This window comes from Amblyraja radiata, chromosome 7, assembly GCF_010909765.2.
Source record: "Amblyraja radiata isolate CabotCenter1 chromosome 7, sAmbRad1.1.pri, whole genome shotgun sequence".
NCBI lineage: Eukaryota > Metazoa > Chordata > Chondrichthyes > Rajiformes > Rajidae > Amblyraja > Amblyraja radiata.
The window spans coordinates 61,113,807-61,130,383 of NC_045962.1; the positions used below are offsets into that span (position 1 = coordinate 61,113,807).

The window sequence follows — 16,577 nt, forward strand, 5'->3', positions numbered from 1 at the left end:
CAATGGAAATTAGTACTTCCACAGGGATGTGTGTGCAAGTGCTGGAATTAGCACTAGTGTTGGGCCGGAGAAACTACACAGTAAGCTTTAAATGATTGAAAGCAAATGATACTATAAATTAGGAATTTGAAGCTAAAATGAAAATTGAATTAACAAGATATAAATGATAGAAAATTGAATTAAGAAGAAAGGATTGTACAGAGCTGCCAAGTAGTACGGATTTTCCGTATTTTGTACTAATGTACGAGTTTACGTTGCTATACACGGATTTAAAAAAAATCCGACCATAGATAATCGTAACAACGAGTCACCGCTGTACCGGCCGAGGTGCAGCGGGCAGGTGGGAACAACTGAGATCGGCCCAACTTCCTGTTTCATTAACATACCACTCGCCAATGGAAAAGTAATAACCCGGTGAAATTGACTTAAGATCTTGCTGCTTAAAAAATGCAAGGATATTAAAATTCATACTGTACCTCTAAAAATTAGAACAGATTAAATATACTAGTATTTTAAATTTCAAGATCAGGATGATTATTTTTGGGAGGGAGGGAGGGAGAGAGAGAGGGGGAGGGGGGAGGCTTCCAAAATGGCTTCTACATCATCAACTGGTGCAAAAAGCAGGAAGCAGCTGTTCAAACAGCAGTACACAAAGTATGGCAATGAATGCACTGTCAAGTAAGGTGCGGAGAAGACATGTCAATTGGTAGCAAAGTTATGCATTATTGTACTCTTACATGGGTATGACCGCACATAAAAAATAAAACATTTTCAGCAAGATGGCACCGCGTAAAAATACTGATTTCCTCAGCAAAGTACTGATTTTCAGGTACTAGAATACTGAAATGCTCGGACAAAACTTGGCAGCTCTGATTGTAGCATAAGAGAGCTGTAACTTGTTTTGTCGGCTATTTTATACTGCCATTTCTCACTGGCCTGGTCTCTTTGCCCCTATTTACCTGATTCAGATGCTGAGGACTAAACTTGCTGGGTACTGAAACCATTAATGCTCCTCCCCAATTCTGGTTACCCTACCTCCCACCTCCTGGAAAAGCTTTTGAATGCTTTGATGGATACAAAAGCCACGCATACCCTCTCCTGCCCTGTTCTGCAGTTTCTAAAAGCTGTAATTGATTTTCAACAATTTTTAAATGGCTCTGAAATTGAGACATTCAAAACTATTAAATGACGCATGACATCTAAAAATTTACAAATCATTACATATTTGAAAAATACATCTTAAAAATATAAGAATGCTTTGAATTAAAAATATTAAACTGAACTAACCAGCATTTACATTTCACTCCCTTATTCCTCATTTTAATTAATGGAATCATAATGCAATTCCACAATTTGATGCTGTGGTGTCTCAACAAGACATGGCAACAAGACATATTAGACCTTCTGAATCTGTCAGTGGGTCTATGACATCTGTTTTGACAGCAAAATTTTAGACCCGTTTGAATAGCTAAATGCCAGCAATTTCTATTTTATATTTTTCAATACAAAAGTTAGTGAATTTAAATCTTTTCAGACATTGCAAGATTTGATGTCAGTTGATTTAGTATGGTGATAAATTAAAAATGTTAACCAAAATAGTAATTGCATGGATAATATAAACCAAAAGTTAAATAATTAATGCTCACACCTACCATTGCAAAATAAATAATTAAATGCAAATCGGAAAATTGTTTCCCCTATTTCTCAATCCTGATGTAAGAATCATGATCTCTTTTAACAGATTCTGCATGATCTCTGAACATTTGCAGCATTTTCTGCTTTTACTAATAATGATATATACCCCAGCTTGAAATTTTGTATTTTAGTTTCTGTTTCCTGATGCTGCTGAGAAGACTGGAGATTTATCTAATGCTAAATGTAGCAGCTCAGGAGGAAGTAATATTGCTGCATCTGAAGAAGAGTGGGTAAGTTCTGAAACTTACTATCCGATTCAACAGTAGAAAGTATTTAACTATTTCCCACTTTGCTTATTAATACACTTAGCTGATCATAAGCCCTTCAGACGTAAGACTCCAGCTGCACAACCCCAGCCACAAGGCACCTATTCTGGAATTACCATTTGTCAGTATTCTTGATGACTTGACAGAACCTTCAAACACTTTTTAATGTAGCTGCTCATCTCTACCGAAGGTTTGCCTCTGATTCCTTAAGATAAATCGTGTTGCAAACAATAAATAATAGGAGAGCAATTGGTTTCTGGTCATTAGCATCAACGCACAGTTGTACTCTATTTGCATAAGTGTTCTGTTGCAGTTCCAGTTTTCAGTTTAAGTATTTGTAAAATATATATTAACTGAACATATTTTAAGTATTATAATAATTTAGATTTAACTATATCAGAAACGTTTAATAGTTGCATGGATTATTAAGCAACGATACTTAAAACCACTTAAATTAGTGGTCTAGAAATTCTATCAATTAGCATTACATTTTTATTTTCAATGGAGTTTAATTTAATTTGGATCAATTATGGTAATATGGGACTTGGAAATCGTGTGGTGGTTAATTGTATAAGAATGTTTTACATCGATGTAAAAAGATTGCATTAGTTGAATGGTCCAAGTATAGCAATAAATATTTTACTTCATTCCTTGTATATGAATACTTGGCCAATAAACTTACTTACTTACTTTATATAGGCCAGGTTCACTTATTCATTTATTTATTTTGTGTGCTAACTGCCACTATCCTTGCCCCAGTAAGTGTTGTGTGCTTGTGCTTATGCAATATGACCCAGTCAACAATGCGATGACAAACAACTAAACTAATAATGTCGCTATTTCTTGCCATTTAACATTTTATTTAAGTATTTATTTATCAAATGTCTGGTCAAGCGGGTTTCAGTTCCCATATATAACTTAATCCTTAATAACATTGTTATGAGTTTCTATCATTTAGGCTGACTCGAGTATACTAGTTTCATAATTCCCACTTCTTAATGTTCCTGAATGTTCTTGGCTTATATCATTCTCAAGTTTGTTCGCCATCATAATCAACTAAACTATAGATATCTCTATAATTATAAAACTCTGATCTTGGAACATCTTGTGTGTGTGTGTTTGTGTGTAATCACATCTTCTTGAAACAACGACGCGTTAACGGTAACATTTTCACATATTCCGATAGAGATTTATCCCCTGCAGTCCGAAATCGCCTTATCTGAACATTTCGAGCTTTATTTCTCGAGTTATTTATGAAAATGTTCACAAATCTGAAATAACTTTGAAAATAAACGAGATGACGACATCACAATGGGTCTGCTCCGCGCGGCCTGCTGCGCTGTGTTCCACGCGCAGCGAGTGACATCCCCCCCAACATCTCCCTCCTCTCCCCCATTATTCAAAAGAGACGCACAAAGATCGAGCAAGTCAGGCCGTGGACTGAAGACCAAAGAACATAGCTGAAGACTCTCTCCCCTCCGGCCTCGCTCTGGTGCCTGGAGCCTGCAGCTGGAGCCCGGAGCTGGAGTGAGGGAGTATTGCATTTGGAAACCAGCCCTCTCCTGTGACGCCGCGCGCCCCTCCCCCATCCCTCAAACTTTACCCCCCTCTCTCTCTGCCCGCACTCCCTCCCGCTCCCTCTCTGTCCCCCGCCCCCTCTGCCTCTGCCCTTTGCCTCTGCCCCTGCCCTCTCTCTGCCTCTGCCCTCTCTCTGCCCCTGCCCTCTCTCCCTCTAGCCGCGCTTGCAAGTTGGGGGTTATGCGTGAGTGGGTAGGGCGGAGATGGGGTAAAAGGAGCGAATGAATAATATTAATATAATATTAAGGGGGGTGGTTAGTGTGTGTGTGTCCCGTCCCCTCAACCGCGCGTTGAGGGGACGGGACCCAACGGGTCCCCCTTGGTCTAGTGATATATAAAATTAGTAAATCTCTATATATTAATCTTTTCATTATCATATGTACCTTCTTTTCCAGAACCTTTACAATCAATTTAAATCCGCTCCTTCAGACAGCCTGACATACAAGTTGACTTTGTGTCTCTGTATGGTTAACTTTTATCATGGTGGAATGAGGGGTGTGGCCCATTTATGGCAAGAATTTGTGTTGGAAATGCGGTACAGATTGGAAAATAATTATATTGTGCCAGGGTAAGATATTGATTTTAAGTCTTCCACACACTCTTCAGCCTGGGATTGAATTTATTAATTCTCAAGGTTGCACTTCACATTGTATGCACACTGTGCTTAGTCATTTGCACCTTACAACTGATGGAACAAATTGAGTTTGAGGTTCACACTTGACATAATGACAGAAGGAATAATGATTAAGGTGGTTCAACTGTTTGGGGATTGAAATATAGGGTGTGCCAGCTTGATGTCTATTAAAAATAGAAAACGCGTGTTTGGAAATTCTATGCTGATATATAATTTCATCATAAAACAACAGCAAAATAGTTAGTATAAATAAATTAATAAATATTAATTCTCTTTGTCAGATTATCTGCCGGACCTCCAGACTTAAGATGTTGTTTGTTACATCAAAAACTGCAGGTAAAATTGAAAATGGTGCTATTAACTTCCATCCATTTTTTAATAGCCAGTTTAATTGTCCAATGCAAATTAAACCATTAAAAAAATTATGTTCTGTTTGACTTTAGGTAGATGCATTGTATCATTGCAAATGAAAACGTGAGAGATTGAATGCAGCAAATCTCATTAAGATATCATTGCAGCGTACAACTAAAATACCATTATTTCTCGCAACAGAAAAATATGATCTGTAATAAATCATTATTCTCCTAAGCTGAAATTTCTGATGTTAAGGTAGTCTGTTGGAAATATCTGGAACATAATATTTGGCATCATTATCTTTTTTCTACAATCAAGAATTATTCCTGAGGTTCTAGGTGTCTTAGTTTATTGAATGGAGTGAAATATTGTTCTTTTTGGCAAATTCTGTTTTTAGTTAAGGTTTTGTAGATGATACAAAACGATTCTACAATATCTTAAGGTAGACAAAAATGCTGGAGAAACTCAGCGGGTGAGGCAGCATCTATGGAGCTTAAATATCTTAAAGTCTTAATATATGTAAAACATCTCATCTGCAAATTATTTGACTGCTGTCTTAAATAGCCATTCCGACCTGCATGTCAACAATTGGAACTACATCATACACCTGATATTTTGGATTGCTTATTTGAATTAACCATGTATCACAAAAGAATGATTCTATTTTCAGAGGATGTAGAGTTGTTCAGCCCTACTGCTGATGTTACTGATTCCTGCAAAGTCAGTTCTCATTATTAGAGTCAGTCGTATAGCATGGAAACAGGCCCTTTAGCCAAACTTGCTCACTCCAACCAACATGCCTTGTCTACACTAGTCCTATATGTCTGTGTTTGACCATATCTTTCCAAACCAATCCGATCCATGTACGTCCACGAGTTTTTTAAATGTTGCGACAGTACCTGTCTCCTCTAGCAGTTCGCTCCATTTACCCACCACCATTTGTGTAAAAAAAAAAAAAATTGCCTCTCAGGTTCCTGTTAAACTTTTTGCCCTCACCTTAAACCTATGTCCTCTGTTTCTTGATTTCCTACTCTGGGTAAAGAGACTTGTATCCTATCTATTCTTCTCATGATCTTATATACCTCTATAAGATCACCCCTCATCCTTCTGCCTCACCCCTCAACCTCTCCATATAGCTCAGGTCCTCGAGTCCTGGCAACATCTTTGTAAATCCTCTCTGCACCCTTTCCGAATCAGAACACCAGGTATTGGTACATCAATTATTGGAATCAATTCAATCGCAATAAGAAAATTGGTGGAGGAAAATGGGAATAGAAAATGACAGAGAAAATATAGGATGGGTTCTATAATCTGCAATGATTTATTTTGTAATGTCATGACCATGGAGCAGAAGGAGCACTGGATATAGTTTTATATATGAAATTTACTTCCTGTTGTGCTGAAAAAGCTACTTACTTAACTACTAAACCAGGTTCGCTTCTTAATAAACAGACACCACACAAACTGTTTTGGTAGACCAGTTCAAAACTTTACTTAACATCGGCCGATGGAAGGAGGGAGGACTCCAGTCAAGTGACCATTACAGACACTTGACCGTCCTCCGTTCACCTTCTCTGAACAACAGAATTACATTGCCTTAAATAGGGTTTTTTTGTCCCCTTAGCACATTTCACAGACATTAGTCATGGTCAGAGGTACAGGAAAAGGTTTCCACAGAATGCATCACATCAAAGGCCTTTGTTTACATAGTACAAGATAACATTGGCCATTTGGTTTACGACATTTTATCTTTCCACTTCCCTGTTCCTCTCTCGTCCTTCATAAACATTGGCTATTTGGATAAGGCCATTTTATCTTCACAGAGATCACCCTAGCTCTGTCATTTGGTCCTTCATAAACATAGGCCATTTGGTTTATGGCATCTTACTTCAAAGATGTGACTAGCTGTTTCTCTCTTCCTTTCTCGCCTCCTCCCCCATAACATTGTCCATTTGGTTTATGGCATCTTTCTTCAAAGAGATCTCTCTAGCTTCTCCTCTCTGCTTGTCACTTGGGAGACAATGTTATGGTGTTTATTATCCCACACACTGCAACCTGAGGCAAGCCTAATTTGAGACTAAATATAAGCTGTAAGCTAGCCCAGAAACCTATTTTAATATCTTCTTATATTTTAACTAAAATTCAGCTTCATCATTCCATCCTTTTATCAAATTTTTGATAACAACTACAGTCCTTGCTGAGTACATACGAAAGACAATAAGCATCTCATCAGACAAATTAATAGTACACTAGTAACACAATCATTTCATAGTGGACAATCGTTCCACAAGTCCCTCCAAACATTTTAAATGGCCACCAACCTCCCCCGGACGTGACACAAATATACTACCATAGGACAGGAAAAGGATCATTAAAATTGCTCAGCCTTTATTCGGCTTCGCTTGGAATTCCCCGTGTGCTGGTGTAACTGGTTCATGCTTCTCTTGTGTGGCACTGCATTTGCAACATAACAATGCCTGTCACAAATATACTGTTTCCTAAAAATACACCAGTGCCTTGGTTGTGGCAAAAACAGGTAGATTTAACTGGCCTTTGCAGACCTCTTACTGTCTGTAGTCAGGGTATATTTGCTGCGCTTGTCATGTTTGACTTCAATCTTGTTTAAAAGGAGGTGTGTACCATCCTTTAAATGTGGGTTAGTCCGCAAGTTTGCCATTCTGAAGAAAGTTCAGTCCATGTGGGCTGGGCCACCCCAGAATAAAGGGTGCATCAATAGCCCATAGTCCTTGTTTCCACAAACTGTTCACAGTCAATCAAATGTATCCAGCGACGATGATCTTCAATCTTTACAGCAGTTCATGTTGTTAGCAACACTTGGTTGTTCTTTTCAATACAGTCTCAATTTCTTCTTGTCCCAGCACCATCATCGTATAGCTTTTATGGCTTCCAGCAAAGCTCCTCCATCCTGAGAATGTAGATCTGGCAAGACATGGGTTAATTGCCGTCCATACATAATTAGTTAATTGCCCAGGGCCTGTAGGTGGCTTCCCCCCCACTCTCCAGGGGGTGGACACAGCAGCTTTTCCTGTATCAATAAAAAGTTGTGAATCTTGTTCCCAGCTGAGTTTCTCCAGCACTTTTGTCTTCCTTTGATCCTCCAGTATCTCAGTTCCTTCTTAACACTTCCCTGTGAACTTATTCTTTAATCCAATTATATCCGAAGAGGCTCTCCCCACCTAAATATTCAATTCTCCAAATATGTTCTCTTCCCCAATCTACTTCCCTCAAACCCCCTTTTGTAAGTCATAAGACAATTTTTCATCTACCTAATTTCCCTCACACAGCACATGCTTCAACATCTTTTTGTTTGCTTGAAAACAGTAATCTTGCTTCATTTGCATTTTAAAAGACAACCTCTGTTATCATATCAAAACAATCTTTCCCACTCAGAATCAGTAATCAATAATACATTTTCTTTTTCTCTGTAATTTTGACATTTCCAATCTCATTTAACACTTTAATCGGGAAGAGTCTTTTAAAAAAAAACTTGGTTCAAAAGACTTATAATCAACCAACACATTTTATCATTCGAGTATAGCTCCGCCCCCCCATTCATGCCTGTTTCTTAACGGAGCACACCATAAACTGCATTCCATTTGCATTTTAAAGGACAGACTTCTTAAAGTGACACACAACTTTGCTCATTGCTTTGAATTTCACACATTCCACATAAAAAACATTGTTTTACAAGCAGTACATATACAAAAACATTGTTTTACCAGCAGTATATAATATTTCATCTTCAAAGACGTCTCTTTGTAATTTACTTTCCCTTTTTCTGACAAGACTTCTGTTTACCAAAATTCTGGTTACCTAACCCTAATTGGGCATTGATCCAGATCATGATTAGTCAGACTCCCCTTGACTTTTCAGTCTCCCTACCTTATCCTCATTTCTCCATCAAATTTCCCTTCATCCCCAATTTTTTAATAACATAGTTGCCTGTCAGAAAAAGGATTTACCTCCGGGGTAATTTTGTTTTGCAATCCTCATTTACTCTTTCCACCATCCCAGATGCCTGTGGGTGGTGTACACAGTGAAATTGCAGTCGAATATTAAAATGTGCACATTTTTCCTTATTAATAGTGCTTAAAATGAGGACCATTGTCTGAGCTTATGACATTAGGTAGGCCAAACCTGGGAATAACTTCTCTTAACTAAAATGAGGACCATTGTCTGAACTTATGACATTAGGTAGGCCAAACCTGGGAATAACTTCTCTTAACAACAATGTTACCATAGTTTCAGCAGTATTATTAGTGGTTGGTAGAGCTTCACTCCACCTGCTAAATTAATCTAAAATCACTAAGCAATATTTATAACACTGGGCCCTTGGTATTTCAATAAAATCAATCTTGTATGCATTCAAACGATCGTGATGGCATTGGCGTCACCCCTGAGGGCATTTTAATTAATTTGCCTGGATTACTTTGTTGGCAAATTTTACATTCAGAGGCCTGCCACCACATTTCCTTTGTTATCCTATCATTCCCTCCTTACCAGCATGGGTAAGACGAGTAAAAATGTATCGAATACACCAACTTGTCCAAGCGGGGTGTGCTGTATCAATGGCACAGCCCTCTTGTTTCCATAGTTATTATTATACATGAGAGGCGTCCCTCTGTAATGTACATACCTCCTTCATGTTTGGCAGGACCGTTCTATTTGCTAGCATCTGTTTACGTGCTGTCACTATGCATTTGGATGTACAGGCTGCCTGTTTGGATACATTATCAGCAACTCATTGTCCTTTGCTATAGGGTCCCCAGCACCAGTGTGTGCAGTACATTTAACAATGACCAGCTGTTCTGGTAGCATCAATGCGTTAAACAAATTACGCACAGAAAGCCTTTCCCGTGCTCCCAATCCTGGGGAGCTTTGTAAGGTCAGAACTTCAAGGTATAGGGATGTTACTGACGGAACTGTCACAGGTAAGGATGCCATTGCTACTGGTAGGACATAGGGAGGTGGACATCTCCCAAGATTATCTAACTCCTCATCTTCATTACCAAATAGGGTCGTCGTGCCAGACATGAAGTCTCCTCCAGAGGATTTACCAGTACTGGGTTTATTTTTTACTAATCATCACCTGTTTCTCACCTCCTGTCTGTCTTTTAATTATTTCCTCTTGTTCCTCTGCCCACTGGCATTCTAGTTGCAATACGTTCCATCCTTTCCGAGTGCTATCCTTATTTCGTAACTCTATCCCTTGTTTACATGCCGTATCCATCCAACTTCGATCTCTACTCTCCTCATGCTTCTTTTCTGCTTCTGCTTTCCACGTCTTAATTCCCTTCTTCCATTTCTTTCCTGCCTTCCTTTCCCATATCAACATTTCTGCTTTTTTAATTGTCTCGACATTCCATGTGCCCCCTACTGGCCAGGCTTCATCCCCCAACCGTTTGGTCAACTTATAACTTAACATTCTAAACTTCTTATTATACTTAGGATTCAAATAACACATATGTTGGACTGTTATCCAGAGCATTCCCCATAGATAGATAGAAAGAGAAAGAGAAAACAGACTTCTTAATTCCGAATCGTTCCAAATATATCAACCAGGCCGACTCGCTACTCGAGACCCCAGTTTCTCAATTTGGCTGACTTTTTAACTCTTTAATATACGACCCAAGTGTCTCAACGAAGCCGACTCGCTAACCAAGACCCCCGTTTCTCAACCTGGCAGACGTTTTATCCCTTAAAATAAGCCCCAAGTGTCTCAACGAAGCAGACCCGCTATCCGTGACCCCCGTTTCTCAACCTGGCAGACTCCTTAACTCTTAGAATAAGCCCCAAGTGTCTCAACGAAGCAGACCCGCTATCCAAGACCCCCGTTTCTCAACCTGGCAGACTTCTTAACTCTTTAATATACAACGCCACTTATTTCTGAATCCGACAACTCTTCAGATGTCTCAATAAGTCAGACGCACACCTCACCCCCCATTCTCAACCCGACAAATCACGGATGTCTCAATGAGGCCTATGAGCCCTTAGTAGAGATAGAGAAAAAGAGAAAACAGAGAGATAGAAAGAGAAACCGCTCAAGTCCTTCTTAAAAATACATGCACAATTCTGTCTTAAAAATACATACACAATCCCTTCTCAAAAATACATACATAATTCTGTCACTTGGGAGACAATGTTATGGTGTTTATTATCCCACACACTGCAACCTGAGGCAAGCCTAATTTGAGACTAAATATAAGCTGTAAGCTAGCCCAGAAACCTATTTTAATATCTTCTTATATTTTAACTAAAATTCAGCTTCATCAGTGCTTGTGATAGGCTACATTTGAGTCCTTAAATACAAGCGGAGGGGTAAGAATAAAATGGACAATTATATCAACTAATATCCTGTGAAACTTTTTTTAATTTTAAGATGCTGAATTGTTGCATTGAAAGGAAAAAAGCAAGAGATGGTGGAAGGAAACAGATATCAGAAAATGTAATAGCAGAGAGAAAATTGTCGAATAATGCTGGCAAAGGGACAACAGAGTGCACAGATAACAAAGAGTTTGAGAAGGAAAACAAAGGAGAATCTTCCCAGCAGAGATCATGGGACTCGTGGAGTGACAGTGAAGATGAGTTTTTTGAGTGTCTGAGTGACACAGAAGAGTTGAAGGAAAATAGACAGGAGAGTGAGACAAAAGAAGGAACGACAAAAGGTGACAAAGATGAAGGAGGAAAGAAAGACATCCAAAAGTGCAAACCAGAAGGACGTCTGCATCAGCACGGCAAACTGACTCTTCTACACACGGGTGGTCCACTTTATATTCCACTTACACAAGTAAAAAACATTATTTTCTTCTGTATCTGCTTTTTATAATGATTATCCAGACAATAATGTTTTCAAGGTCCTTTTATATTGTGTGTGCGTCTATATATAATAAAGCTAAATGAATCAGTTTAATATGCTCGGCAGAAGATCGTTCATCTCAGTACAGTATTTGATAATCGTGTTGATGATTGGATCAGATGATAATCTGAGTTAATGATTGGAGCTCTGTATCATAAAAATATTAAGTGGGATATCCGCCCTTACTTCCCTGTGCATTTGTGTGCACATGGGTGCATGTGCTTGTGGCGACAACAATGAAAAATTGGTTGTAAACAGCTGAAGAATTGCAATGAGAAATCTGTGCCCAGTGGAATTTTCAGATAGTACAGTGGCACAGCTGATGGAGCCATTACCTCACAACACCAGCATCCCAGGTTCAATCCTGACCTTTATAATATGGTAAAATCTGGGGAGCTTTGATGAGAATGTGGGGAGAGTAAAAAAGAGATTACTTAATTTCTGGATTTATGCATTCTAATACATTAATACTATCAGGGAATGTGTGTAATCTTCAAGAGAATCCTTGAGATGATTAATTTTCCATTCTATCTATTGTCTTAACTGACTTCTTGTTATATCTTCTCTCATCATTGGGATTTGAGATCCTTAATCACAAAGGCTACCTTCACCATAGCTGTACATTTTACTTCTGCCACCACTTTGACACCTGCACACCCTCACCTCTCTCACCACCCCACTCATCCCATATCCCTCAGACCACCCTTCCTACATTATTCCTGAATACAACCTGATTATCTTGAAATCCTCTCACCCAGTAATACCTTCTGAGCAACTTGAATCTTCTTCTTCTTGCGTAGGGCGTGCACAGCCTAAAGTTGTAGGACAACTTGTTCTATTTGATCTTATTTGATTGTGCACGCCAGGTTGATTGCATTCGTTGAAACAAGGCGGACCACGTGAAGGTTGCAATCTCCCACCCCAGAAACTTGAATTTGCACCAATGTATCCAATGCAAGAGTGGTCATTGAACACAGTATATCCAGCACTCTTTAATGTTCTACTCACTTGTTTCTTGTTCTCTCCCTGGATTTAATCACTTTGCATCCTTCAATTTTCCCTTGAGCTATAATGTCTAAAATGCCATTCAGATTATTAATCCACAAGTCAAGTCAAGTCAAGTCAAGTTTATTTGTCACATACACATACGAGATGTGCAGTGAAATGAAAGTGGCAATGCTCGCGGACTTTTGTGCAAAAAGACAAACAACCAAACAAACTAAACACAATCATAACACACATATACCTTTACATAATAAATAATGGAAGGAAAAACGTTCAGTAGAGTTAGTCCCTGGTGAGATAGGCGTTTACAGGGAATGGCCTCTGGGAAGAAACTCCTTCTCAACCTCTCTGTTCTCACCGCATGGCAACGGAGGCGTTTGCCTGACCGTAGCAGCTGGAACAGTCCGTTGCAGGGCTGGAAGGGGTCTCTCATGATATTGTTGGCTCTGGAGTTGCACCTCCTGATGTATAGTTCCTGCAGGGGGGCAAGTGAAGTTCCCATAGTGCGTTCGGCCGAACGCACTACTCTCTGCAGAGCCTTCTTGTCCTTGGCAGAGCAATTCCCAAACCAGATGGTAATGTTCCCGGACAAGATGTTTTCCACTGCCGCTGCGTAGAAGCACTGGAGGATCCTCGGAGACACTCTGAATTTCCTCAATTGCCTGAGGCGGTAAAGGCGCTGCCTTGCCTTACTCACGAGTGCTGAGGCGTGTGATGCCCATGTCATATCCTCGGAGATGTGGACTCCCAGATATTTAAAACAGTTCACCCTATCCACAGGATCCCCATTTATCCTCAATGGAGTGTACGTCCTCGGATGATGTGCCCTCCTAAAGTCCATGATCAGCTCCTTCGTTTTTTTGATGTTCAAGAGGAGGCTGTTATCCTGGCACCAGAGTGCTAGATCAGCCACCTCCTCCCGGTAGGCCTTCTCATCGTTGTCTGAGATCAGGCCCACCACCACAGTATCATCAGCAAACTTAATTATTGAGTTGGAGCTGAACCTAGCCACACAGTCATGTGTGTACAGGGAGTACAATAGGGGGCTGAGGACGCAACCCTGTGGCGATCCTGTGCTCAGGGTGAGGGACTTCGATGTATTCCCTCCCATCTTGACTACCTGGGGCCTGGCGGTGAGAAAGTCCAGGACCCAGGCACACAGGGAGGTGTTGAGCCCCAATTCCATTAGCTTCCCGGCCAGTCTGGTGGGGACTATCGTGTTGAAAGCTGAACTGTAGTCTATGAACAGCATCCTCACGTAGCCCCCCTTCTGGCTGTCCAGATGGGAGAGAGCGGTGTGCAAGACCTGGGAGACCGCATCGTCCGTGGATCTGTTCGGACGGTATGCGAACTGCAACGGGTCCATGTTCCGAGGGAGGAAGGCACAGATGTGTTTCTTCACCAGCCTCTCAAAGCATTTCATGACTACCGAGGTAAGGGCCACCGGACGGTAGTCTTCCCTTTCCCGGACAGTCTTCCCTTTTATTGTTTTTGGGTTATTAACATTACTTATTCCCTCAGTGTCCTCCTCATCTTTCCTATATACCAGTTTATGGGTTCTTAACTTATGACTTTTGGTTTATTAGGCTTGTTAAAGGTGAACAGATGTTGCCAAACATCAATTATAGAGCTCAAGTTACCATTTGGTAAATAATTTTTTAACATATTTGTGAAGATTAATATTTTTAATCAGTGTCAAATTTGGATAAAATATTAATGTGTGTTTGACAGCATTCCTCTCTTTCCCCCCCCCCCCCTCTCTAGTCTTCTCTGCATATCAGTGGGAATAAATTTGATCTAGGCAGATTAAATTTACTGAAGCCTTTTCTCTCTGACAGGAGCCAGCACCAATGACAGAAGATTTATTAGAAGAGCAGTCAGAGGTATTAGCTAAATTGGGAACTTCAGCTGAAGGAGCACATTTACGTGCTCGAATGCAGAGTGCTTGTTTGCTGTCAGATATGGAGTCCTTCAAGGTAAAATGCCTTCTGAGAATTTTGTCAACATTTTTTTTCTTGATAAATACCAAAAGAAGATCTTATTTTATTTGTCTGTGTCACCCTCCACTTCGTGGCACCTATTAGACCCCTGTTGATGTTTCCAGAATGAGGTAACAAATATGTAATAACATTTTGGAGGGAATGGTCGTTGAAAAATGAAAAAATATATTAATTTCCATTGCATAAGTGTATATAAAGTATTTTTAAAGAAAAATAACTCCAATGATAACTTTTATTTCTTAAAACATATGATGTAAATTTATAGTAAACTTTGTGACTTCATTTATTTGTTTATTAGGCTGCAAACCCAGGCTGTTGTTTGGAAGATTTTGTGAGATGGTACTCTCCACGTGATTATATTGAAGAAGAATTCACGGATGAAGTAGGTGACAAGGTTCTAAGGGGCGAATTGAGTGCCAGAATGAAAATCCCTGGTAACATGTGGGTGGAAGTGTGGGAAACTGCAAAGCCAATTCCTGCTCGAAGACAAAGACGGCTTTTTGATGACACAAGGGAAGCTGAAAAGGTAAGTGATTGTTACATTAATGATGATTTAATGAAGGGAAGAGAAATAGAAAATGTCAAAGGAAATATGAAGAATTAGTGCAGAACACAGGGAAACAGAACAACTGGGAAATGGAAAATAATTCTAGACATAAAGACCAGAGAAAAGTGGAGAGTAGAAAGAAAATTGCTCGCAAAAGTAAGACGGGCATGAGTATAACTTTGGAAATAGAAGTAAGCTGTAAAAAGGTCTGTAATAATAACACAGGATAATATTATGTAGTGCTGAAAATATATTAGCAAAATTCAGTGTGGAAAAGGGAATGTAGCCTTTGTTCTGTCGTAAACAATTTGGAGGGAACATGGAGAAATAAAGAAACAATGGATATTTGCACCAACACTTTTAAAGTCCTTTTGATAAGGAAGTTATGCCAGAGAATAGTTAAGCTGTCATTAAACAAGTTTTTAAAAAATCAATTAATATTGGTGAGAGGAAAGCTTTGAGTATATAGTGTATACAGTATCAATAAAATAGTCATTTATACAGTTAATTGAAAAATCCAGAAAGGAGAGTTTTTATTTCTTGAGATACACACAGTATATCGCACCATTATTAGGGATATGATCTCAATAAACCATAGTGTGCATTTAACATTTTATTTGGTTTGGTAAAGTGTTTTTAATTGTTGGCTATTTTATTGCTTTGGGTATTGAATTGTGGTAGTGTTTTGTTAAGCAAATATACTTAATTTCAAGAAAGATTTAACTTAATGAAATATGTGCGGCAGAAACACAGTTGCTGTAGTCAATTGTATTGCTGATCATCGATTTTTATTGGAAGCAGTGCTGTTGATGGTGCAATATGGGATAAAATTCATTCTTAATTTGATGGACAGGCATTGATTAAGGACAACCAAAATGGATTTGATGAAAGGGAATTCACGCCCGTCTAATTTAATGGAATTCTTTATGGAAGTAATGTTTTATTTGATAATTGAGATACAATAAATGGCTCATTCAGATTAGTTAATTGTCATATACCAGCAGGGTGCAATGTAATTCTTTGTTCACATGAAGCTCCCATAGTAAACAGCATATAAACAGTAATAATAAATAATATATTAATCACCAAGCGCAATACAGCAGATTTGTGCAAGCGTGTAGTGTAATCTGAAGTAATGCAACATAATATTAAGGTACAATAACGGAATTACCAAATGAGATGAAGAGTAAAAGTACATGACTGCAGTCCGTGAAGGAGGTGTGGAAAAGCCGATTGGTTCAGAAGTCTGATTGTAGTGGGGAGGTGGCTGTTCTTAAAGGCCCTGTCCCACTTGCGTGTCCTTGGCACGCAAATTACGCGACCTCGTCGTCGCGTTGAGGCGCACGGGCATGGTGTGGCCGCGCGGGGCCGGTCCCACTGAGAAGCACGGAGGGGTATGGAGTTGTGCGCGGTATCACGCGGCGCTCCGATATTTTGTAGCGAACAAAATTTTCACGCACCACCGGCCTGTCGCGTAACTGACGGCCAAAGTGCTAAAGTGACAAAGGATTGGATAGCATCCTTTTTCTAGGCACTAACAGCTTAAGATTTGATTTATCTGGAGTAGGCTGCTTATGTTAACATTTCCAAATGAAATTATACTAATGCCAAAATCCAATTC

General features: G+C 39.5%; 1 protein-coding gene across 2 annotated transcripts in view; it reads left to right on the forward strand.

The window, feature by feature from the left end:
• The window catches only part of rab3gap1 (RAB3 GTPase activating protein catalytic subunit 1), a 74,240-nt gene that overhangs the window by 40,391 nt on the left and 17,272 nt on the right, over positions 1 to 16,577 (forward strand). For both annotated transcript variants that reach the window (XM_033024678.1, XM_033024679.1), the window contains exons 14-19: positions 1,827 to 1,925; positions 3,935 to 4,107; positions 4,455 to 4,509; positions 10,928 to 11,335; positions 14,248 to 14,385; positions 14,708 to 14,935. In XM_033024678.1, the coding sequence (XP_032880569.1) occupies positions 1,827 to 1,925; positions 3,935 to 4,107; positions 4,455 to 4,509; positions 10,928 to 11,335; positions 14,248 to 14,385; positions 14,708 to 14,935 (1,101 nt within the window). The remainder of the gene's footprint in view (positions 1 to 1,826; positions 1,926 to 3,934; positions 4,108 to 4,454; positions 4,510 to 10,927; positions 11,336 to 14,247; positions 14,386 to 14,707; positions 14,936 to 16,577) is intronic.